At 39.2% G+C, this 25,240-nt stretch overlaps 2 protein-coding genes across 2 annotated transcripts; both read left to right on the top strand.

Moving 5' to 3' along the window:
- Positions 1–5,134: 5,134 nt before the first annotated feature.
- Positions 5,135–15,136, top strand: LOC109677419 (olfactory receptor 5D14-like). The gene is made up of 4 exons (XM_074045669.1): positions 5,135–5,761; positions 14,311–14,514; position 14,608; positions 15,015–15,136. The coding sequence occupies exons 1-4, from the start codon at positions 5,135–5,137 to the stop codon at positions 15,134–15,136; spliced, it is 954 nt and encodes a 317-aa protein (XP_073901770.1).
- A 7,266-nt stretch (positions 15,137–22,402) lies between these two features.
- Positions 22,403–23,344, top strand: LOC109677418 (olfactory receptor 5D18). The gene has a single exon (XM_020153289.2). The coding sequence runs from the start codon at positions 22,403–22,405 to the stop codon at positions 23,342–23,344; it is 942 nt and encodes a 313-aa protein (XP_020008878.2).
- Positions 23,345–25,240: the final 1,896 nt, after the last annotated feature.

The raw sequence follows: 25,240 nt of genomic DNA, 5'->3' as shown, positions 1-25,240 counted from the left end.
GTTGTGAATTCTTGTAGAGCCCTAGAAATTTTATGCAATAAATAAATGTCAGAGCACAAAACCTAACCTTATTGACTTACATATTGATATGATAACTCAGTTTTCTAAAGTATTCATTAATTCCATTTTATTGATGAGAATGTCAGGATTACAGAGGAAATATGAACATATGAAAGAAACCACATACAGCTGAGTAGGAGAGGGCTCATGGGAGAGTTACTGATGGAGGTATGGGCACAGTCTTTCAAATCCTATCAACTCTTTTGTTTCTTTCTCTGCAATAGATTCTTGGAATTTTATTACAGTTTGGGAAGTGGTCTTGACTCTGAATAGCAAGGAATACATTGATTTTTCTGTGATCCTCTTGAAAAATTATCAAGTGGTCAAAAAATGAAAACTTCAGTTATTCTCACAAACTTACAAATCTCACAGACTGATATGTTGAATTTGATTCTGTAAATTCTTAACACAGTGGATATCATGATCACTTTCAGAAGTACCTTGTTTAATTCTTTTTTTGGATTTTTCACGTTGACTACACATTTAACCTTCAGGGAAAAGTTTTGTTATGGCAAGGTTGTACCTATTCTTATCAAATGTCCTCTAAATTGATTATTCGTGTGTGTGGCTTAAACCAGTGACTGACAGATTTAGGAAAAAATGTCAAAGTTCTACATTTCTTTGACTCTCTTTAAGCACAGTTATGTCACATAAGGTTTCCTAGGAACTGTCCTGTGTAGACAACTAATATTACACTCCACATGATTTTAATATTTAAACATTTTTCTCAAGTGTAATTGTGTTTATCTCAAATAAATCTCTAAACCTCAACTTCTTCTATAAAAATATACCACCAAATCTAGTCTTCAAAATTTAAGTGTGTAGATATATATAAAAAAATCAACAAGTATTTTTCTTAATTTTTTTTCTTAGTGGGCATTCACAGATGACAAAATTTCACCATAATTCCGGTCAGTTACTATCATACAGGTCACACATTTTGAAGATAAACAACTGAAAATTTTTCCACTTTGATAAATAAAACAAAACTTTCTATTTTAATTATACCATGAACTATTGTGTGTCTTTGTGGGTATATGGTGATAGCAGTATATTATGAAATATTGCAAAATATGTACTCCAACTTCTAAGACATTTATGAAAAATTAAACAATACCAATTATTATCCTTGAGAATGAACCAGTGTATAACATATTTTGTGCCACATTGGTTTGTATATGGAAGAATAATGAATTTCCTTTCACCTTGTGAAGGTGATAAAGGACAGTGTAAGAAAAGGTCAGAGACAATGGCTGTGTATATTTAATTTTAATTCAAGAAAAAGTCTTAACAAATGCCCTGAATTTCTATCAGATCAAAAGTAATCATACTAGTAATTTCTGGCAAGGAGCAGTGGTACACCCTGTAATCTCAGCAACTTGGGAAGTAGACATCAGGAGGAGGCCAGCCTTTCAAAAAGTTAGTGAGACCCTATCTCAGTTAATAAGGTAGAAGTTGTGGCACATACTAGTCATCCTTGCAATATGGGATGGTTGCAGTCTGAGGCAAAATGTGAGACTCTTTCTGAAAAATAACTAAACAAACAAAAAAGGACTGGAGGCATGGCTTAAGTGGAAGAGTAACTTCCTAGCAAGTAGGATACTCTGAATTCAAACCCTAGAATTGAAAAAAAAAGTCAAATAATTTCCAAATAAATAAATCATTCATGTATTAAAAACATCTTTCTACTGTTATGAAAGAATACAATTTAGGTAAGAGAGTATGAAGGGGCTATCATGTTTTTAAGGAAAGATTCTGTTAAAATTTGATATTGAATAGAAATGTACTTTATTTCATAGAAATATATTTCTCCAATTTCATTTACTGGTATAATATTTTGAAGTCTACCACCTTCCACACAGGCTATCTAACCTTTTATACCTGTTGTTATAAGTCTGAGAGTTCAACACTGCTAAAAGCACAGTAATAAACGGAGCCAGTTTTCCCAATACCTTATGAAGTTTTGGACCTTTCACACTGAGGACAAAAAGGGTGATCATGAGGTCAGAGACATCAGTGGAGAAGACTGTATTGCCAAGAAGTAGTATATTTCTTTAAGTTAGAGTTGAAAACGAAATATGAGATGTGATGACAATGAGCTTTCTTCATTACCAAACTGGCTACTGTTACAAAATATTCACCTGAGCAATATGAACAGGATGAAAAAATTGAACAGATAATTAATAAAAACACACTAACCATGATGAATCTACAATATGCAATGAAGAGAGTATTAGATCTGAGTATCAGATGCCCAGGTGTTCCATTCAGCCAGATGGATAAATCACAGACAGTTCTAAGATGTGATAACTTAGTAAACATGAGCATAAACTGAGACATTGGCTAAGCTATCAGCTGAAGAGAATAAGAGAAGATTGCTACAGACAATCAGGAAACTTGGATGAAACAAGGAGTATCTTCTCCTCCCCGTTCCAGGACATTAGTATTTTAAAAACAACTCTGCTATCTTAGACTGACCTACCCCTAGGAAAAGTATGAAAGAATTGGAGAGTGATTACCTTGTTGCCAAGTATAATTTGTTGCTTTATAGAAAAAATGTACATTGCAACTGAGCTTATAAATGACTAGGCTAATTGAATTTACAGTGTCAAATATACTTAAATTGCTTTTTGATGAGGGAGAAAAATACACAAAACCTAGTAAGTAAAAGCAAGTTATTTCTCAGCATCCTGAGAGTGGAGTGGGAGGATCCTTTACCAGTCTTATGTGGGTTCCTTTTGCAACAATTTTAAAGAAATTAATGCTAAAGCTTCCACTCCAAGATGGCCTCACCCACTTTTTAGGTGATTTGCTTCCAGTTTTTGGCTGTGGTATTTCAATACTTTCTCAAGGAGTATCTGACTTATAAGTTTTCCTAGTTTCCTTATATAGTAGTTTTTCACACTGTTTGAAAAGAGAGAAAGTAGAGTAATGGGTAGCAGAGCCACTACCAATGACTTTGTGCCCACAAATGCTTAATCTCATAAATTACTGGGTAAACAACAATGAACATTGGTTGTAGATTCTGAACATATAGACAAAGGGGGATCAAATGTTCCCAACACACTTTATAAATATCTAAGTAGTAGTGGAAAAATTCTTATTTACTGCTGTCTTGCATGCCAACCTCAGAACAGGATTATAGTGCTACAAATATCTGCTTTTTTGTGTGACACCATATTGTAAGTAATCATCTGAAAATAAGACCTCAATGCTCTCCTCCATATTCAAGTTGTCATAGGGAATACTTCATGAGGCTCTAGGTCCAAGTTGAACAAGAGGAAGACATAAAGTAATAATATGGACCACAGACATCTGTACCCATTCTCATGTGATTTACTTGTGTGTTTAAGATAGTACTGCAGCTAACTTTTGTGCATGCCTAGTTTTATAGATTGGTTGGCTAGACAACAATTTATTCATGATGGGAAATGAAGATCCTATGGCAACTTGATGGGCTATTGCCAATCTCTAGTTTCTAGCAGACTCTTAAAATTTCAGAGACTGTTCTTCAAAATGTGTGTACTTATTTACAGAGGAAGTTATTATGTCCTAAAATCCTAAAACTTCTGTCTATAATTGAATTTATGGCTTTTCCAAAGGTCATACCCATCTCAAGGAGTGGGTTATGTGTTCCAAACAGCACAGGAATTTTCTTGGCAAACTAGAGTTGTTAACAGAATGTTTTCTCATTTTTAGATCCTCTCAAAATAGACAACTTTTGGGTAATTTTATAAATTAGTTATAATAACTTGCCTAAAATCAGTGTATGTTGACTTCAAAATCCCAAGAGACTCATTGAATTTTTGAGTACAGAGAAATTATTTGATTTTCATTTTAATGTTAATTATAGGGATAATTTTAATTATATGTTAACAAAGACTCATCATCATTTTCACACTGCAATTTTTCTGTGTAATTTAAAGGAAATTCAAATCATTAAAGATGATATGATATGGGAAGCCTGACATTTGCCTTAATTGTCTATTTTGATGCTTGCAATTTTCTGGTTATTCTCAAGAGTTTGAGTCCCCAGGGCAATAGAGTTAGTTATAAAACTGCCTTGGAATACCAGTCACACCCAGCCTACAGAGAAACAGGAGGGTGGAGGCCTGTTTCTCTGTAGCAGGTAAGTGTATTCTGATTTCCCCTGTAACTGTGAAAATACCCATTCTCCTTTTATTGTCACTAGGATTGTCTTTGATCTTTCCCTCTCTGTTAAGCCACTGTAAATGTTACCTAACTCTGTGACAAATAACGAAGTTTATATGCATAGAAATGTTTTTGTCAGGTCCTTTTACAAACAGCTCAGAAAGGAAAGAAGTAATTTAATCAAAAGTAGGCTTTTGTCCTCCACGATGGCTCGGTAACTAACACATTCAATGAAAGAAGTAAAAGTTACCAAAATGCAATTGTTACACTTTTCTTAAATTTCTCTAATATTTATTTAAGTATCTGAATGGAAAAATCATATTTTAATGATTTGAAATAATTGAGATGCATTAGCAAAATGCAGTAGCAATGTGCATTGCATTTTAGAGCAAAGATTTAATTTCTCTTTCTTTTTGTTGGTAGTGCTAGAGTTTGAATTCGTGACATAACACTTGCTAGACAGGCATTCTACCACCTAAGCCATGTTTCCAGCTCTTTTTTTTCCTTTAAAAAATTTTTTAGATAGAGTCTCATATTTTTGCCCAGGCCCTGCCACAGGCCATACGCCTACCTAAGGCTTCCCAGGAAGCTGGTACTCCAGGCATACACCACAATACATGGTTTATTGATTGCGGTGGGGTCTTGCTAACTTTTTCCTGGGCTGACCTTTAACTGTGCTACTCCCAATCTCTGCCTCCCAAATATCTGGTATTACAGATGTGAGCCACTGTATACAGTCATATTTTACATTTTTAAGAGTCTTCACTTCTTTATGTACTTATGTGCAAATAGTAGAAAGTTAACTATCACTTATGTGCCTATTATGCTCATAGAAAGTCAGGACATAATTGTCTTTTACTCCTATAAACTATTTTTTTCAGGGGTCATCTTCTTCAAGCTCATTGTCCCATTAAAAGGAATTATGCAGATGACTGCAAGAAATCTGAGTATGGAGACAACCTTCACCCTCTTAGGCTTCACAGATTACCCAGAGCTTCAGGTTCCTCTCTTCCTTGTGTTTCTGATTATGTACATTATCACTATAACAGGAAACCTTGGGATGATAGTAATCATTACGAGTAACCCAAAGTTTCACAATCCCATGTACTTTTTCCTCAGTCACCTTTCCTTTGTAGACTTTTGTTACTCTTCCATCATCACACCCAAGCTGCTTGAGAACCTGGTCATGGCAGATAAAAGCATCTTCTACTTCAGCTGCATGCTGCAGTACTTCCTGTCCTGCACAGCAGTGGTGACTGAGTCCTTCTTGCTAGCTGTTATGGCCTATGACCGCTTTGTGGCCATCTGTAATCCCCTGCTGTATACAGTGGCTATGTCACAGAGGCTATGCTCCCTGCTAGTAGCTGGATCATATCTCTGGGGTACGTTTTCTCCCTTGGTACTGCTTTGCTATGCTCTCCAGCTAAAGTTTTCTGGACATAATGTAATCAACCACTTTTTCTGTGAATACACTGCTCTCATTGCTGTCTTGACCTCTGACATTCACATCCCCCACCTGCTGCTCTTTGCCTTTGCTACCTTCAATGAGGTTATAGTCGGAGACAAGGCTCCCTTTGTGAGCCATTCTGTCTTGACCTTGCCCACGGTTGTTTGTCCCAACTTCTCCACCTCCAGCACAAGATGGCGCCGTCCCCGCTTCTCTTCCGGGAGTTTACCCTGCCGCCGGCGCGAACGTGCACCCTATCAGAAGTCCTATAGCAGAACCAGCCAACCAGCCTGCACCTCGTCGTACCCCTCACTCCCTCAGCACATAAATACCCCTGTGTGAACAATAAAATTTTGCAGCTTGATCAGAACCCTTGTCTTGCTGTCTCCTTCGTGTCTCTTGTCCCTTCATTCTTCCCCTTCTAGGTTCGCTACCCACGCTGATGTGTCCTGCAGGACGGGACTTCTGGTGCCCAACGTGGGGCTGTAGCTATTCCTGTGATTGCGGGGAGAACACCGTCCTCCGGAAAGGCTTGGCGCCAAGCAGAGTTCACGATCGGCTTGGCTAACGCAACCGAGAGACAGATCCAGGAGGAGAGTGAGGACGGTGAATGGTGAGTGACCCACCATGGGACAAGCAGTGTCGTCACATGATTTGTTTCTTTCAGGCCTCAAGGAGGCCCTCAAGACACGAGGGGCGCATGTTAGGAAAAAAGATTTGAGGTCATTTTTTTGTTACATAGGAGATTTATGTCCTTGGTTTCCTCTCGAAGGAACCATTGATGGTAAGAGATGGCTCCGGGTCGGAGACTGTTTAAAAGACTATTATGAATCTTTTGGCCCCGAAAAAGTCCCTGTGACAGCCTTTTCTTATTGGAACTTGATTAATGAAATACTCAAAAGTGCTCCCTTTGATAATGGTACCTTAAGACTTGTTAAAATCGGGCAAAATGCTATGCAGATGGATTCCCGCCCTCCTTCCAGGTGTCCTTCCATTTCTATTGATATAGATTCTTCACAATCTAACTCAAAATCTGATAACCCTGCCCCACCCCAGGACCCAAAGGATAAAGAAATTACCCACCTCTACCCAGTCCTAAACCCTGACAATGCCTTAACTGCTGAAGAACAGGCTACCCTTGAGGAAACAGCTGCCCGTTACCGTTCAGAGCAAGACCCATCCTTGACGGACCCCCCTTTATACACTCCTCCTGACTTTTGTGCTCCGGCCCTGCAAGGGCCTACTGCCCCTCCAGACATTTTCTCTCCGCTTCCCTTACCTAACTTAGCCCCCTTACGCGAGTCCCTCCAACACAGACGAGAGCAAATTAAACTTTTAAAAGAATTAAGGTCTCTTGACCTTGACCTTCGCTCATTAGCTCTAGACACAGAATCTATACGTCCCAGCCCAAAACAGTCTAAAATAAAAGCTAAGCCACACCATTGGGCTGTTCTCGCCTTTCCGGTCACTCACAGCCAAACAGAGACAGAGCTTTCCCATACGGAGAATAGGGAAAATGATGATAGGGACTCAGACTCAGATGAGGAGGAACACTACAATGCAGGAGAGGAACAAGAGGAAACAGGACAAAAACAAGGTTCAGAGGATGAGGAGCCCACCTCTAGGCAGGATGAAACCCAAAATGCCTATAAAAAATTAAGTCTACGCTTTCTCGAAAAACTTAAAAAGGCTTGTGCTCAATATGGCCCCACTGCGCCTTATACATTGGCTTTATTAGAAAATCAAAGCACACAATGGCTTACTCCAAATGATTGGAAATTTCTAGCCCGAGCTACTCTCAGTGCTGGAGATTTCCTGCTATGGAATGCAGATTTTAAAGAGCACTGTCGGGAAACTGCTCAAAAAAAATCGGACTAAAACCTCTTCTAAATCCTGGACCTATGCCAAATTGGTGGGTAACGCACCATATGACACCAACTCTAGACAAGCATGTCTCCCTGCGGGGGTTTTGGTGCAAATTCAAACAGCTGGCTTACATGCTTGGAGACGCCTCCCTCAAAAGGGCTCGGCTACCACCTCCTTGGCAAAAATTCGACAAGGGCCCGATGAGCCTTATAGTGACTTTGTTGCCCGGCTCAATTTAGCTGCAGAGCGCTTACTTGGTCCAAGCGAAAGCGAAAGTGCCTTTGTTAAACATCTTGCCTTTGAAAATGCCAACCCAGCTTGTCAGGATGTTCTTCGACCACATAAGACTAAAGGAGAACTTTCTGACTTTATTAGACTTTGTCCTGGGGTAGGTACGGCCCATGCCATGGGCCTAGCCATAGGTGCTGCCTTTACCAAGGCTCTCCATAACCCTGGCTCACGGACTTGCTTTAATTGTAATCAGCCTGGCCATTTTGCACGTAAATGCCCAAAGGCAATAACCCCCCAGATCGGGGCTCAAACCGAGGCTAAACCACCCACCACTCTCTGCCCTCGTTGCTGCAAGGGCCGTCACTGGGCTAATGAATGCAGGTCTAAGACTAATGCTCTTGGACAGCCTATTTTTCCCCGCTTGTCAGAAAACTCCTCGCGGGGCCAGCCCCTGGCCCCGATATCCCCCAGGACAAACCCAGGGGCAATAAGGTTTGTCCCTTCCCAAGCCCCCAACCTTCCTCAAAACCCTTCTCCACTGTCTCTTCCCTCCAAAGAGCCACCCCAGGCAGTGCAGGATTGGACCTCTGTGCCACCACCGATACAATATTAGATTCAATGCAGGGACCCCAGATAATACCTACTGGAGTTGTGGGTCCCCCTCCATCTCACATGTGTGCTCTTATTCTTGGAAGAGCCTCCACCACCTTACAGGGTGTACAAGTCTTCCCTGGCATTGTTGATAATGATTTTACTGGAGAGATACAAATATTAGCCACAGCTATTAATGGGGTTGCAGCCATTCCAGCAGGAACAAGGCTTGCACAATTACTTCTCCTCCCCCTACACTCAGGAGGCACCTCCACTGCCCAGAGCCTACCACGGAGGACTGCCTCCTTGGGGTCCTCTGATATCTACTGGGTACAACCCATCTCTCAGGAAAGGCCCTCCCTTACCCTAGTTATTGAAGGAAAAGAGTTTCAAGGAGTTTTAGATACCGGGGCCAACGCCACCATTATATCCCAACAATATTGGCCCCCGGGCTGGCCCCTCACCCCATCCTTAACTGACCTCAAAGGAATAGGACAATCAAAAAACCCCCTAGTCAGTTCTAAGGTTCTTCACTGGTCTGATAGGGAAGGCAACAAAGGAACTGTCACTCCCTTTGTTATCCCTGGTCTCCCAGTTAACTTATGGGGCCGAGATATCCTAAGCCAGATGGAAGTTATTTTGGCCAGCCCTAACTCCATAGTTACCCATCAAATGCTCCGTATGGACTTTGTCCCAGGCACGGGCCTTGGTAAACAGAGACAAGGAATAACTAAACCCATACTAGCCACACAAAAAACCAATACACAGGGGCTTGGGTATTTGGATTTTTAGTGTCGGCCCCTGACCCTCCTGTACCCCATGCAGATAAAATTATTTGGGAAACTCAAATTCCTGTGTGGGTGGATCAGTGGCCCCTTACCCAAGAAAAATTAAAGGCTGCTTCCATGTTAGTACAGGAACAGCTAGCAGCCGACCATGTAGAGCCCTCAACCTCACCATGGAATACTCCTATTTTTGTTATCAAAAAAAAATCAGGCAAATGGCACCTTTTACAAGATTTGCGTGCCATCAATAGAGTCATGCGCCCCATGGGAGCACTACAGCCAGGTACTCCTACACCAGTAGCTATCCCCAAAGACTATTATAAAATGGTTATTGACTTAAAAGATTGCTTTTTCACCATCCCTTTACATCCTGAGGATAGACCCTATTTTGCCTTTAGTCTCCCTCGCATCAATTTTCAGGGTCCTATGCAGAGATTTCAATGGAAGGTACTTCCCCAAGGTATGGCCAACAGCCCTAGTCTTTGTCAAAAATATGTCACACAGGCAGTTGACCCTGTGAGAAAACGATGGCCACAAATTTACATCTTACATTACATGGATGATTTGTTGATTGCTGCACCTGATACTCATAATCTTAATGGTTGCTACCTGGATCTCTATAAAACCCTCACTACCTTGGGATTACAAATAGCACCTGATAAGGTTCAAACACAAGACCCTTATACCTATTTGGGCCTTCAACTCCAAGGCAACCAAATCCAAACTCCCAAGATACAATTACGTGTAGATCATCTTCACACCCTTAATGATTTTCAAAAATTAATGGGAGACATTCAATGGCTAAGACCGTATTTAAAATTACCCACTTGTGTACTCTTACCCCTTAATGATATTTTAAAAGGTGACTCCCACCCCACCTCCCCTCGAAAACTCACCCCCGAGGCTCAACAGGCATTAAACCAAGTCACAAAAGCCATTATCCAACAGTTTGTTACACAAATTTCTTATAACCTCCCCCTGATCCTGGTCATTCTACATACTCCCCACACACCTACAGGAATTATTTTGCAAAGGGATCCACATTTTAAAAATAAAGGTTGCCCCTTGTTCTGGGTCCATTTACCCACCACATTCTCCAAGGTTATTACTGTTTATCCTGCTCAGGTAGCTTCTGTTATTGTCAAAGGTCGTTTACTCTCTCGACAACACTTTGGCAAGGACCCTGATAAAATCTTAATCCCGTACACTAAAGACCAAACCCAATTTTTATTACAGACAGAAGATGAATGGAGCATTGCTCTATCAGGGTTTTTAGGAACAATTGATAATCACCTCCCAAGTGACCCCCTTTTACATTTTGCCCAATTACATCCCTTTATTTTTCCCAAAATTACTCAAAAGGCTCCCATTCCTCAAGCCCTCACTGTTTTCACAGATGGCTCCAGTAATGGCTGTGTGGTCTTTGTTGTCAGTAATCAAACTACTACCTTCGAGACTGCCTATCAGTCAGCACAGCTTGTGGAACTGTTTGCCATAGCACAAGTTTTTATAACCTTTCTCGATAAACCTGTTAATATTTATACAGACAGTGCCTACATTGCTCATTCTGTGCCCCTGCTGGAGATTTCACCCGCCATTAAGGCCTCTTCCAATGCGGCCTTTCTGTTTCATCAGCTTCAACAGCTAATCCAGACCAGACGCCACCCATTTTTCTTAGGCCATATCAGAGCACACTCTGACCTTCCCGGTCCCCTTACACAGGGAAACGCCCAAGCTGATGCAGCTACGCGCTCTATCTTTCCAATCTTTGCCGGCTCCATCCAAAGAGCCACCGAGTTACACACTCTTCACCATCTAAATTCCCAAAGCCTTCGATTGTTTTGTAAAATTACCAGACAACAGGCACGAGAGATAGTTAAGGCATGCCCTGCCTGCACTGTCTCCCTTCCCATTCAACATTTGGGAGTCAATCCCCGAGGATTACTACCCAACCAGGTGTGGCAAATGGATGTTACTCATTTTCCCGAATTCGGAAAAACCAAATATATACATGTTACTATAGATACCTTCAGTGGCTTTATTTTTGCATCTCCACACTCTGGGGAAGCTACCAAAGATGCCCTTTCTCATCTTGTTTCAGCCTTCACCATTATGGGTAAACCTACACACATTAAGACAGATAATGGCCCTGCATATACCAGTTCTAAGTTTAAACAGTTCTGTTCTACTCTACAAATTTCCCATAGTACTGGGATTCCTTATAATCCCCAGGGTCAGGGCATCGTAGAACATGCCCACCTCACTCTGAAAACTTGGCTGACCCGTCTTAAAGCCTCTACCCTTGCCTTTACCACTCCCAGAGATCACCTAAACCATACATTATTTACCCTCAACTTTCTCACCCTAGACAGCGACGGCCACTCGGCCGCGGACAGACACTGGCACCCCTTCTCTAACACTGTCCGCCCACCCGTCATGTGGCGCGATCCTCTTATGTATAAATGGAAAGGCCCAGATCCTGTCCTCATTTGGGGCCGAGGCTCAGCTTGTGTTTTGGATCAAGAACAGGCTGCCCCTAGATGGTTACCAGAACGCCTAATAAAACAGGTTAATGACTTAACAAAACCCAGGGAGAAAGACCCTCTCCCTGAGGACGCATTATCTTCTCTTACAGATGCTGTTCACACGCTGGATGAAGATTCTACTTGCGATACTCCTGCTAAACAGGTTTGCTGATGGAGGATTTCGGGACCCTGGCTTAGCTGCTCAAGAGCTTTTTGGTGCCCCCTGTGAATGCAGGGGAGGACACTTGTCCATAGCCCCCACCAGCTATGCCCTGACCGTGGATTGCATAACTAAGGTGGCTTATCAGCGTACAGAGCAAAACTCATACACTGGGGGATTTTGGCAGCCTTCTTGGGTATGTGTTAATAAACCAAAAGTCTCCACCGCTTCAAAAGAAATTAAAAATTGTTCAGCTACCTGTCACCACACTTCAGCAGTGCATAGCTCTTGCTATGCCCAAGCCTCTCTCTGCCGCAGCAAAAACGGACAACAGTTTTTTGAGGCCATTCTTATTGCTGGCTCTGAACAAGGGGTCATAGGGGGAGGTAGCGCCGACTCTGTCGTGCAGATACCCGGCTTTCTCGGCCAAACCCAATATACTGTTCACCTCTCCGGCAAATTGGCTGGATGTGAGGGCAGCGCTGGCAAACCCTCCTGCTGGCCCCTTAAGGCCCCTACAGGGGTCTCTGACGGTGGAGGACCCACGGATGCTGTCAAACATCTTCAAGTGATTGAGCTTTTAAAACCCCAAATCCCCGAACTCACATATCACCCCTTAATGTTGCCTAAATCTCAGATTCCAGATTTAGATCCCAATACATTAGATATTTTGGGAAGTACCTTCTCCTTGCTTAACACTTCCAACCCCACCCTTGCTAAGGATTGCTGGCTTTGCATGACCACAGGAGCAGTAATGCCCATGGCAATACCTGTCAACTCCACCATAAATAATCAGGATACCTGTCAATCTGGACTTCCCTTTAAAGTACAGCCTATGGATGCACCTACAGTATGCCTTCAAGGCAGGATGCAAAATAATTCTTATGATATTGATGTTGGGGTTAGTTCTTTTGGAAATTGCTCATCAGTTCTAAATTATTCCTCACCCACCCCAATTCTTTGTCCCCCCAACGGTACAGTTTTTTTGTGTGGAGGAAACTCAGCCTTCCCCAGGCTTCCAGCAAATTGGACTGGTGGCTGTGTTGTTGCCTTATTACTCCCAGACATTACTGTTATTTCAGGAGATGAACCTTTGCCCATTCCTAGCTTAGACACCTTAATTAAAAGACATAAACGGGCAATACAAGCCTTGCCGCTCCTTGCCAGCCTTGGAATAACAGCAGCTATAGGCACAGGTACAGCTGGCTTAGGCACGGCTGTACACTCTTACCGTCGCCTATCTCAACAACTTATAGATGATGTACAAACTCTATCTGGAACCATTAAGGATTTACAGGACCAAATAGACTCACTGGCAGAAGTAGTCCTTCAGAACAGGCGAGGCTTAGACCTGCTAACAGCCAACCAGGGAGGTATCTGCTTGGTCTTAGGGGAAAGATGCTGCTTTTATGCCAATAAATCAGGCATAGTACGCACCAAAATTAAACAGCTTCAAGAAAATTTAGAAAAGAGACGAAGGGAGCTATTTGAAAACCCCCTCTGGACTGGACTTAATGGAATTCTACCCTACCTTCTTCCACTATTAGGCCCCTTGCTAGGTCTACTTTTAATTGTGATCATAGGGCCCTGCATTATAAACAGGCTGATACAATTCATTAAAGAACAAATTAACACCTTAGCCTCTAAGCCTATACAGGTCCATTATCATCGTCTGGATATGGAAGACCGTGCTCCTGAGACCCTCCTTTCAATAAGAACTCACTAAATGCTCCATCTGGGTTTCCAAATTTTCTCTCTGCCACCCCCTCTTCTTATATAACATTCTTGACCACTCATCGCCCATTGGGCCCTCCTCCACTGGGCCCCTCTGCTTGGGGGAGGCAGCACCCAGGGAGAGTGATCATAAAGGCTTTTCTAAACGAGGGTGCATGTAAGACTGCAGGAGGGTGGATCCTAGGATCCCCAGACCCAAGACCTCTGTATGACATGCCCTGGTGCATGGCGGTTGGCATGCTACTAAAAAATCCGCCTCCTCAAAAAACATGCCGAGGAGATTCTCTTGAGAACTTAGCAAGGACGCTTGCTTACAAAGCAAAATGATCTCCACCCTGAGGAACTGGGCCTCTGTCATCCCCTGTCAATAAGCCGACATATTCTGGTCATGTTTGTATAAGAATAAAGGGGAAATGTCGGAGACAAGGCTCCCTTTGTGAGCCATTCTGTCTTGACCTTGCCCATGGTTGTTTGTCCCAACTTCTCCACCTCCAGCACAAGATGGCGCCGTCCCTGCTTCTCTTCCGGGAGTTTACCTTGCCGGCGCGAACGTGCACCCTATCAGAAGTCCTACAGCAGAACCAGCCAACCAGCCTGCACCTCGTCGTACCCCTCACTCCCTCAGCACATAAATACTCCTGTGTGAACAATAAAATTTTGCAGCTTGATCAGAACCCTTGTCTTGCTGTCTCCTTCGTGTCTCTTGTCCCTTCATTCTTCCCCTTCTAGGTTCGCTACCCACGCTGATGTGTCCTGCAGGACGGGACTGTTAGTACATTGCTAATCATCCTCAACTCCTATGTGTTTATTTTTGTGACTGTATCAAAAATATGCTCTGCCAGTGGACGTCACAAAGCCTTCTCCACCTGTGCCTCCCATCTGACTGCCATCACCATCTTCCATGGGACAGTACTTTCCTTGTATTGTGTGCCCAACTCCAAAAACTCTCGGCAAGCGGTCAAAGTGTTAGGGTCCGAGAATCCTATTCCTCTGAGTGACAGAGAGTCACACGTGAATGCAATCAACAAAGCAGACTTTATTGAGCTGGCAAGCCAGGGTCAAGCTCCCACACAGACACACAGGTCTGATTGGGCAGACAAGACCCCGAGCCTCTTTAGGGAAGATCTTATATAGGCCCCTACCGGCCGTTACAGCAAAAGCCCGCACAGTACATAGCCAATGAGTTTGTAACACCACATACATTTCCAGCCTATCCATTTAAGAGTACATTACTTCTTAGCCTATAGATTCAAGGGTCAGTATTCCCGCACATGGTTACATTTAGCAAGCAAGCAGGGCACATCTTGCACGTACTTCTAGTCATCTTTCACAATCTGCTCACATTCCTCACATTCCACCTGCCCCCATCCTGTTTATCTTATCCTGCACGGGGCATCCTGTGCTGGCTTTACTGGTTTCTGCTATGGGGATCTGCTGGGGCAAAGGGCACATCCTTTCAAAAGTTGCTTCTATCTTCTACACAGTGGTCAACCCCATGCTGAACCCTCTGATCTACAGCCTGAGGAACAAGGATGTGAAAGCTGCCTTCTGGAAATTAATGAGTACAAAAGTTCTACTCCACTGAGCCAATATCTAGAGATTTTTCCTATCCTAATGAATAATAAAGACAGACTAAAATGCTGAAAATGTGTAGAATATATTTGAATGAAGTTTCTGTTGGGGTCTCTGATGTTTGAACTGGTAAATTCAAATCCCTTGAAGAAGTAAAAGAACTGACTACTGGGATGAATTCCCCAAGTTTTTTTTTTTATTTCAAAAACATTTATTTCTTTGAATGTTGTAATAACACTCACAAAGAAACACTAAAAACACAGTAGATGGTGCAGTGTTTAAAATATTGTTACTAAAAGAAGAATGGTTATCCAGCACAGAAAACACTTTTCTGATTGTTAATGTGTATGTATGACAGTGATGTCCTGGAAGTTAAAGTTATTTGCACTGGATCACTGAAGTACTGTGCCTTTCTTGGGAGATGCAAATGGTTATAATGCATGATAAAAGAGAGAAGAGCTGTTTTGTGATATCTTTGTACCTTGCATTCTATGACTTCTGTAGATAGAAATCCTTGCACTTTAAGCAGTGATTTTGGTTTGTGAAGCACACAGCATGAAGTTAATCACATCTCCTGGGTAGAAGATGACACAGACTTCTAAGGAAATAGTTGAGAGATGATTGTTAGGACTTGAGAGCTAAGCTCTACTGACTATAGATACAGCAACCTCTTTCTGCAGTACTTCTCAGGTTCTATCAGGGAAGGTCACAGAATTTAATTTTATCTTTCAGAAAGGACAAACATTGAAGTCATTTCAGTATTCGTAGATAGTAGTTGATTATTATCAGCCAAAAGTTTGTATTTCCCAAACCATCAGTTTGGAGCTGCATTTCCAGCCATTTTGCTTGTATTTTGCTTAGGAGATAGGGTCTCACTACTTTACATTGGTTGGTCTCAAATTCGTTATTCTCCTGCCTTTTTCACCTAAGGCTTAAATCACTCCTCCCAATCTTAATATATCTTTTTTTTTTCTGTCACTACTAAGGTTTGAACGTAGAGCCTCATGCTTGTTACAGGCACTTTACTATTTGAGCCACTCCTCCAGCCCTGGGATGATTTTTTTCAAGATAAAATCTCATAAACTATTTGCCCAGGCTGGCTTTGAACCTTGATCCTCCTGATCTTCTGTCTGAGTAGCTAGGATTAGGGACATGAGTCCTTTTGCTTTGTTTTCTTTTTTTTATGAATTTCATTTCAGAGTCACCTAACAATTCATGAAAGGAGGGAGTTTAGAATCTTCCCAATTTCTGGCTCCAAAATAAGCTGGGGTTGCAAAGATGGGTCACCATGCCTGGCTTTGTTTGACTCTTGATTCAAACTAACTGGAAAATGACACCTTTGAAATAACTGCAGAAATTTAATCATGGATTAGGTATTGAATGATATAAAGAGTACATTTTTTTGTCATTGGCAATATTGTTACAAGAGTTTAATCAAATTATCATTTACAAACGGTCATAAATGATCAATTTAAAAAACTGATTGAGAAATAGAATATTCTACATATGTTATTTTGTTTTAAATAACTCATTTTTATAGGAGTTGAAGTCAGGATCTCACTATCCCTATCTGTGTCCTGATACTTCAGGACCATGCACAATCCACATACATGTGTCTTTCAGGCTGTACACATGTTTATTTAGCCAATAAATATATTTAAGAAAACACATTTACAGAAAAAATGACAATGACCCAGTGCAGTTCTTGCATTTATTTGTTTTGAGGCATGCAAATTTTGCAGAAGTATTTTATTATTGTTGTTTCCTTGAAAGACTTCAAAAGCACTTAAAGATTTTAAATAACATTTATAAATCTCCTAGTTTTACAATTTCAGATTATTTCAGAACATTTGAAATTATCTATCTGTACCTCAAATGTACTCCACAAATGTCATTTTGTATTTCCTTATCATAAAAAGGAATCAAGTTAGGGGCATAAGTACAGCTTTGAATTAAATATAGATACGAGTAGACAAACTTTTTTATCTTTGTTGTTGTTTTGTTTCTTGGCAGCATTGGGGTAGGAAATTTGGGTCTCATGATTGCTACGCAGGCTCTCTTACTGTCTGAGTCAGTCCTCCAGCCCCCACTTCTTTTTTCCTTTGTACAATAACTAATGTCATTCTTTGTAATTCTTGTTACATTGTCATAAGGGGATTCAGAAAGTACATATCCCCACATATTGTGGAATTATGTAAAATAAATGTTTTTTCTCCCTTTGTGACAAACTCAACACACTTCTCCCAGTCACTTGCATGGCTCATTCCTTACTTCACAAGTGCACCTTACTGTGGCCTTACCTGACTTCTCTGCTTAAAATTACAATTCCACTTACAGCCCTTTGCTTTACTAGAAAATCATTATAACCTTAATTTTGTGTATTGTCCCCTTTAAACACAAATTTGAGCAACAAAGGAATATTCTCGCTCCTGTGTCATAACTCCTGAGGTAATACCAGGCTCAGGGTAATCCTGTTACAAATTTTTGTGAAATGAATAAATAAATGAGCAATTATGTATGCTCCTATGTATTTAATCTACTTTATGGTGTTCCAGAATTAGACAGCAATATTCATAAAGTAATAACTTTTAAAATTATGGTTACTGAGTCCTACCTTTCTTTTTTTATTGTTATGCTGGGGATACATTGTGTCATTTGCAAAAGTTCTTACAATATATCAAATATAGCATGCTTGAATTCACCCCTCCATCATTGTCTTTTATCTCCCCTCCTCCCAGAGCCTGGCCATTCTAAAAGTCTATGTTCAACATTGCTGCTTATTACAACAGAAAGATTAGGTATCTTTTTAGAGGGTTATTTTAAAGAGATTAATTTTTATAATATTATCATATTAGTAACTTTGGATGTAGTTGGCATGAAAAAATGTTTGCTCAATAAATGAGCATGATAAAACATTATGAATCTACTTTTAAGATTTTTCTAAAGGAGTTAAACATGGTGGCTTACGCCTGTAATACCAGCTACTCAGGAGCAGAGATTGGGGAGATGAAAGTTCAAGGCCAGTCCAGGCAAAAAGTTAGCAAGATTTCATGTCCTCTAACAAGCCAATACTGTTGATGTGCATCTGTAATTCTAGCTATAGGGAGGCTAGACACGGATAAAAATGTAACACCCTACCTGAAGAATAACTAAAGCAACAAGGACTCAGGGTGTGGTTCAAGGGGTAGAGCACCTGCCTAACAACACAAGGTCTGAGTTCAAACTACCCAACCCACTCCCCTCGAAAAAAAAGATTTTCTAAAGGAGGAATTGAGACATTTGTTTTCATTTATATTCAATTTTACTATGTTATAGTTTATTTTGAAAAATCCTTTTTTTAAAAAAAATTTTGAGGTGCTAAGGTTTTGAACTTGGCCTCATGCTTTCCTACATTTGATCTACTTCTCCAGCCGTTTTGAGCTTTAGTTATTTATTTTTTCAGGTAGGGTTTTATGTTTATTATGAGTCCTGGCACCAGCCTCAGACTTCAATCCTCCTTTTGTTAGCCTCCTGAATATCTGGTGTCATAGGCATGCACAACTATGCTGGGCTTCGTGATTCAGATAGGATTAAATTAGCTAGGAAACTCAGCAAGAGACTTTGTAGGGACTACATCACTTATGCATTTGAATGTTTGCTTTATCTAAAAATTTCTGTTTTAAGTGTCAGTGAATTATGGTGACCTGAAAGCTGGATATTCAACCTCCACCAGTGCAGTCAGAGTGTGTGATATGCAGGCAAAGCAATTGATTGAGAGTCAATCCATCAATATGCAATATTAGTGATCTTTATAATTGCATATATTTTTATAATTGGGGGAGTCTAAGGGGTTGAGGAAGTTGGCATTAATATACAATTTATTTTACATAAAATGTTCCTGATGTTGATATAATTTATCCCCAGGTTTTCTAGCATATTAGAATTGCATCATATTGAGGTGATTAAATTTAATTGCTTACTTTGAGACTTCTAGAGGAGAGGGTTTTAGATAGTCTCTAGGGTCCATGTCTCCAATGTTGTAGTTACAGATAAAATAACTCATGTTCTTCTCCCAACCAGGAGAGGTCCTGCCTTTGCCATCATCAGGTTTGTTTTAAAATCATAGACAGATGGGAATCAGCTTTAATCTGAAAAACATCTTTAGAGGAAGAAAACTCACCGTTTAGAACCTGATGTTTCTTGTAAAGCATTGTGAATGAGCAAGGATTAGGAAGTGCACTCTTTCAGTTAAACTTTGTATTTGGGGCTTGGCTCAGCTAAGTGTTCCATGAAAAAGCAAATACCAGTGTGAGGGAGCAGAAGATCTCTCAGGATTTGGGCTTTATATTATCTGAATTTTATATACTTTCAGGGGAGAAATAAAAATAGAATTGACAAATGTTTAAGAAAAATAAACAGAGACTGAATAGACTAGTAAAAACTGGGGGATAGCTTTAATTAAGATTATAGAAACAGGACATACATGTGACCCTTAATAGCAAATATATATATATATATATCATTGAGAGAAAAAAGCTCTCTGGGAGAATACCTCACTTATCTTTTTTTTTTTTTCTTTTTTTAACCCTGTACTCAAAAGACATAGAAACATTCACTAAGAATTTAATGTTAGCATTTAGGAGCAGTTACACAAAATGTAACATAGTAAAAATAAAAATTGAAAAAACCTTAGATATGTGAAGTGTGATGCTAAAAAAAGCATGATAGTTTTGTCTGACTTTTGATGGATTTTTGAAGTTACTTTAATGGGAAAACATGAGCTGTGGAAAAAACAGGGCCACTGAATTTTTCAGTCTTGCCTGTCATATGACATATATAATCATGGGCTATCAGAAAAGTACTTTTTTACAGAAAAAATAGGAAAAGAAATTCCTGGCATGGTAGCATGTAAATGCTATTGGGATATAATGAGCAAAATTTAAGTTTTTAGATCCTCTTTTTAAAAGTAACATCTTCATACTGCAGTACTTCCTAAAATAGCTCCTCTTTCAAAGGTAGCATTGGGACAGAACCAATATACTAGGTGTATAAAGAGATAAAAGATAGAGATACTAGTAAAGATAGAGATAAGAGATAGCAAAACAGGTGAGACAAAAGAGAGAGAAGGGGGGGAGAGAGAGAGAGAGAGAGAGGAGGAAGGGAAGTTTCTGTCAGAGTACTTGTTACAGTTACTAATTCCTGATTGAGAAAATTCCTCAAGTCCCTTTCATATGTGTTTCATCTAGATGCTGGTTTCTCATATGTATTTGCACAATATATGCTCTCACTGTATTATTTACCATACGATAAGAATCTCTAGTTTGCTCACTAATTGAAAATATAACTATTATTAACATAAAATGCTAATATCTAGACCCAGAATAAGAAACAGAGACTTGTAGTCAAGAAAAGAATATATCATTAGTTGTCAGGGTATCAGAGTTCAGTCACAGAAATGGAGGTTGGCCTTTATTTGCATATAATGGGAAGTCAAAGTTTCTCTGCTCTAGAATAATGAAGTAAATGAGAATATTTTTTATAATCTGTTGTTATTTTATTATTACTCAGACAATAAGGAAAATTTTAAATTGTTAATTTTTAAAATTTTAAAATTTTTAACATTTTTAATGTTTAATTCAAACTTGTAGAACTTACTCTGAAAAAAATTTTTTTTTGTATTACTATTATTGGTTCAGATAGTCAAATAGATTTAAGTGTTTTATGGAATTAAAAATAAAGGCACACCCCAGCACCACAAAAATAAGATAGGATTGTTAATAGTAAAAGATATAATTTGCCCTTGGGATATACCCAAAGGAATGCAACACAGGTTACTCCAGAGGCACTTGCACACCCATGTTTATCACAGTGCTATTCACAATAACCAAGTTATGGAAACAGCCAAGATGCCCCACTACTGACAAATGGATTAAGAAAATATGATATTTATATACAATGGAATTTTTCTCAGCCATGAAGAGGAATGAAATCTTAGCATTCTCAAGTAAATGGATGGAACTGGAGAACATCATTCTGAGTGAGGTTAGCCAGGCTCAGAAGACCAAAAATCATATGTTCTCCCTCATATGCAGACTTTAGATCTAAGGCAAATAGAGCAATGTTGTTGGGCTTGGGTCACATGATAAGGGGAGAGCACATGCGGGAGGTGTGGGGATAGATAAGAAACCCAAAACATGAAAGTGCTTGATGTCCCCACTGCAGAGGAACTAATACAGAAACCTTAAAGCAACAGAGGTCAACATGGGAAGGGGATCAGGAACTAGTGTAAAGATCAATTAAAGATGAATCAACTTGAGTTGTAACACATTTTTACATGAAATCATTGCTAGGAATCTCTCTGTAGAGCTATCCTTATCTCAACTAGCAAAAATGCTTTGTCTTTCTTACTATTGCTTATGTTTTCTCTTCAACAAAATGAGAGATAAGGGCAGAACAGGTTCTGCCTGGAAAGGGGGGGAGAGGGATGGGGGGCAGGGGGGCAAAACAGCCCAATCTATGCACATATGAATAAATGAATAAAATAAAAAAGAAGTTTGACCTTTCAAAAAAAAGATATAGTGTGAATATATAGTATATGATTGTATTTAATTATACATAATTAACTATACAATTGATTATTAAATAATTAATAATTTGTTTTGAAATTTCTCAATATTATTACTGATTATAGGACTGAAGTTAGCAGTCATGATATTATGTTAGGCCAATATTCTGTGAAATTTCAATGTTCAATGTGAACTTTAATATAAATATTTGATGTAAAATATTTATGAATATTTTGCTATCAATTTATAGTATTTCATGGCTATTACATATATGTAAATTTTTAATTTATATCTGTGTACATTAAAAGTATAAAGTAGTTGTTTAATTTTGATATTTCCACTATAGGAATATAATGATCAAGTTCACCTACTCTATTACTCTTTCAAATCCCCCATTTGATTTTAAAACAATTGTAATGTGTCACATTATTATTTTTTCATATTATATTTGAGAAATCATAATTTGATTCAATATTTTCTTTCTTCTTCACAAGCTTTAAAAAATGATTATGCAGGGTGCAGGGGGTAGTGGGAGAAATGACCCAAACATTGTATGAACGTATGAATAAATGAAAAAAAATGGTTATGCCTGTTAAAAAATTTAGACATGTAGTCTTTCTTGTTCAATAAAGTCCTAGGTTCTGAAAGACCTGTAAGGAGAATGAACCAAGCTTCCTTTTTTTACTCTCATTACTTTTGTTTTCAGGACTTTAAGTTTGTGACAAACAGAAACCATGCTACTCTCAGATAGAAATAAAAGTGAGGCAACGTTCACCCTTTTGGGCTTTTCAGATTATCCAGATCTGGAAATCCCACTCTTCTTGATTTTCCTGGCCATTTACAGTATCACTGTGGTAGGGAATATTGGAATGATTGTCATAATCAAAATTAACCCCAAATTGCACATCCCCATGTACTTCATCCTCAGCCATCTCTCCTTTGTGGATTTCTGCTATTCCTCCATTGTTGCTCCCAAGATGCTGGTGAACCTACTTGCAAAAGACAGAAGTATTTCACTTTCAGGATGCATGATACAATTCTTTTTCTTTTGTACATTTGTGGTAACTGAATCCTTTTTATTAGCAGTGATGGCCTATGACCGCTTTGTGGCCATTTGCAACCCTCTACTCTACAAAGTCTCCATGTCCCAGGAGCTCTGTGCCATGCAACTGCTGGGGTCATACGCATGGGGTGTCTCATGCTCCCTGATACTGACATGCTCTGCCTTAAAATTATCTTTTCATGGTTTTAGCACTATCAATCACTTTTTCTGTGAATTCTCTTCATTGCTTTCCCTCTCGTGCTCTGATACTTACATCAACCTTTTGCTGCTTTCCATTCTTGCCACGTTTAATGAAGTGACCACATTGCTTATCATTCTGCTCTCCTATGTGGTCATTTTTGTTACCATTCTCAAGATGCATTCAGCCAGTGGGCGCCGCAAAGCCTTCTCCACCTGTGCTGCACACCTGACGGCCATCACCATCTTCCATGGAACCATCTTATTCCTATACTGTGTGCCCAACTCTAAAAACTCTCAGAACACTGTGAAAGTGGCCTCTGTGTTTTACACAGTGGTGATTCCTATGTTGAATCCCCTGATCTATAGTCTGAGAAACAAGGATGTCAAGGATACAGTTGGAAAAATATTGGACACTAAAGTTATTTCTTATTAAGAATGATATTTTAGTTTATTTACTTTATATAAATTTTGTCCATAAAATTTTATTTCAAAGATATTATTAACATTAGTAGAATTAAATAGTAACTAAGCTATAGAAACAGCCAAGATGTCCTGGTACTGATGAATGGATTAAGAAAATGTGGCATTTACACACAATGGGATTTTACTCATCCACAAAGAAGAATGAAATTTTGTTATTCTCAGGTAAACGGATGGAACTGGACAACATCATCTGAAGTGAAGTTAGTCAGCCTTAGAAGACCAACAGCTGCATGTTCTCCCTCATAGGTCAATTATAGACTTAAAACAAATGCAGCAATATCATGGGACACAGGTCACACTAAGAGAAGGCCTTGCATGGGAGGGATAGGACAAGGGAAGGAAACTAAAAACTTGAAAGTGGTTGATGTGGACACTGTACAGTAATGAATATAGAAATTTTAAACTGGCCAGGGCCACCATGGAAAGTAAACAAGTGAGGAGTGAAGAGGACTAAAGAGATGAACTAATTGGGTTGTACTACAGATATGCATGGAAACAACACAAGGAAACTCCCTGTGCAGCTATCTTTATCTCAAACTAACAAAAATGCCATGTTTCTCATTTTATCTTTTCATGTTTTTTATTCTATAAAATTGGAGAACAGGAGGGTGGAACAGATTCTGCCTGGGAGGAGGGATAGTAAGGCACCAGAGTAGGAGCTAAGGTGGCAGTGAAATGGGTAGGAGGAAGAATAAAATGCAAATAATCTATATACATGTATATAAATGCAAAAATGATAACTGTTGAAACTAATCCGGGAATCAGGGGAGGGGAAATGAAAGAGAACAGTGGAGGGGGTAAATTAAAGTATGATGTATTTGATATATTGTAAGAACCTTTTTAAATGCTACACTGTACCTTCACTCAGCACAACAATAAAAAATATTGCACAATAGAATGGAGACAGATTTTGATATCAAATGAATAAATGTGGCCCTGTGTTTTGTTGTTGGAAAACACCAGCAATTTGTCATCTGTAATATTACATGTATAATTTTGAAATATGAGATAACTCGTAGACTGATTACGAAGCATAAAGGATAACATATGTATCATAACAGATAATTTACATAAGTAAAGTAATATTATTCCCATCCCTCTTCCTTATATTATTCCTGGAGTAAAGTAAGCTCTTGATAAATAAAAAAAATTGAAGTACCATTTTAAATGGAAGGAAATGAAAGTATTGCAGAGAGTATGACAGAAGAGAAATCCATTAGGTAAATGAGAATGATGCTTTCCTAAACTTGATATAATTTGAACTTGCCCTGAAAAATGAGAATGGACAAAAATTTTGGGAAATATATTTTTGAGAAAAAAGTTTTATTACAGAAAAAACAGAAGTAATAAAATCAAGGAGGTCAGAATATAATACTGAATCAAAATTATAACTACTATTTTCTTGAGCTAAAGTGATGCACGTTTTCTGTGTATATGTGCCTATCTGTTGTATGGTGTATACAAGGTACACTTGAAGTGGTTTAGTATGCAATCATTACAGTCATTGACTTTCTCAACTTCTGGGAAAGTTGCTGCACAGATCTTCCAAATTACAGTTAAGTAGGAGGAAGAAGTTTTGTATTCTGTGGCACAACAGTTTCAGTATGATTGAAAGTAAAGTATTATATATCTCAAAATGGCTAGAAGAGAGAATTTTGAATGCACTCTCTTCTAAGGAAATCCTAAAAGTTTACGATGATGGATATGAAAATTAATCTATGTTTATCTTTCACCAAAATACATATGAATCAAAATACACTGTACTTATAAATATCTACAAATGTTTTGTAAATAAAAAATGAAATATGATTAAAAATTTTAAGTTTTTATGTTAATATATGATTCA

The sequence above is a fragment of the Castor canadensis genome, chromosome 1 (assembly GCF_047511655.1).
Source record: "Castor canadensis chromosome 1, mCasCan1.hap1v2, whole genome shotgun sequence".
NCBI classification, from domain to species: domain Eukaryota; kingdom Metazoa; phylum Chordata; class Mammalia; order Rodentia; family Castoridae; genus Castor; species Castor canadensis.
This window is presented reverse-complemented; position numbering and strand designations above follow the sequence as displayed.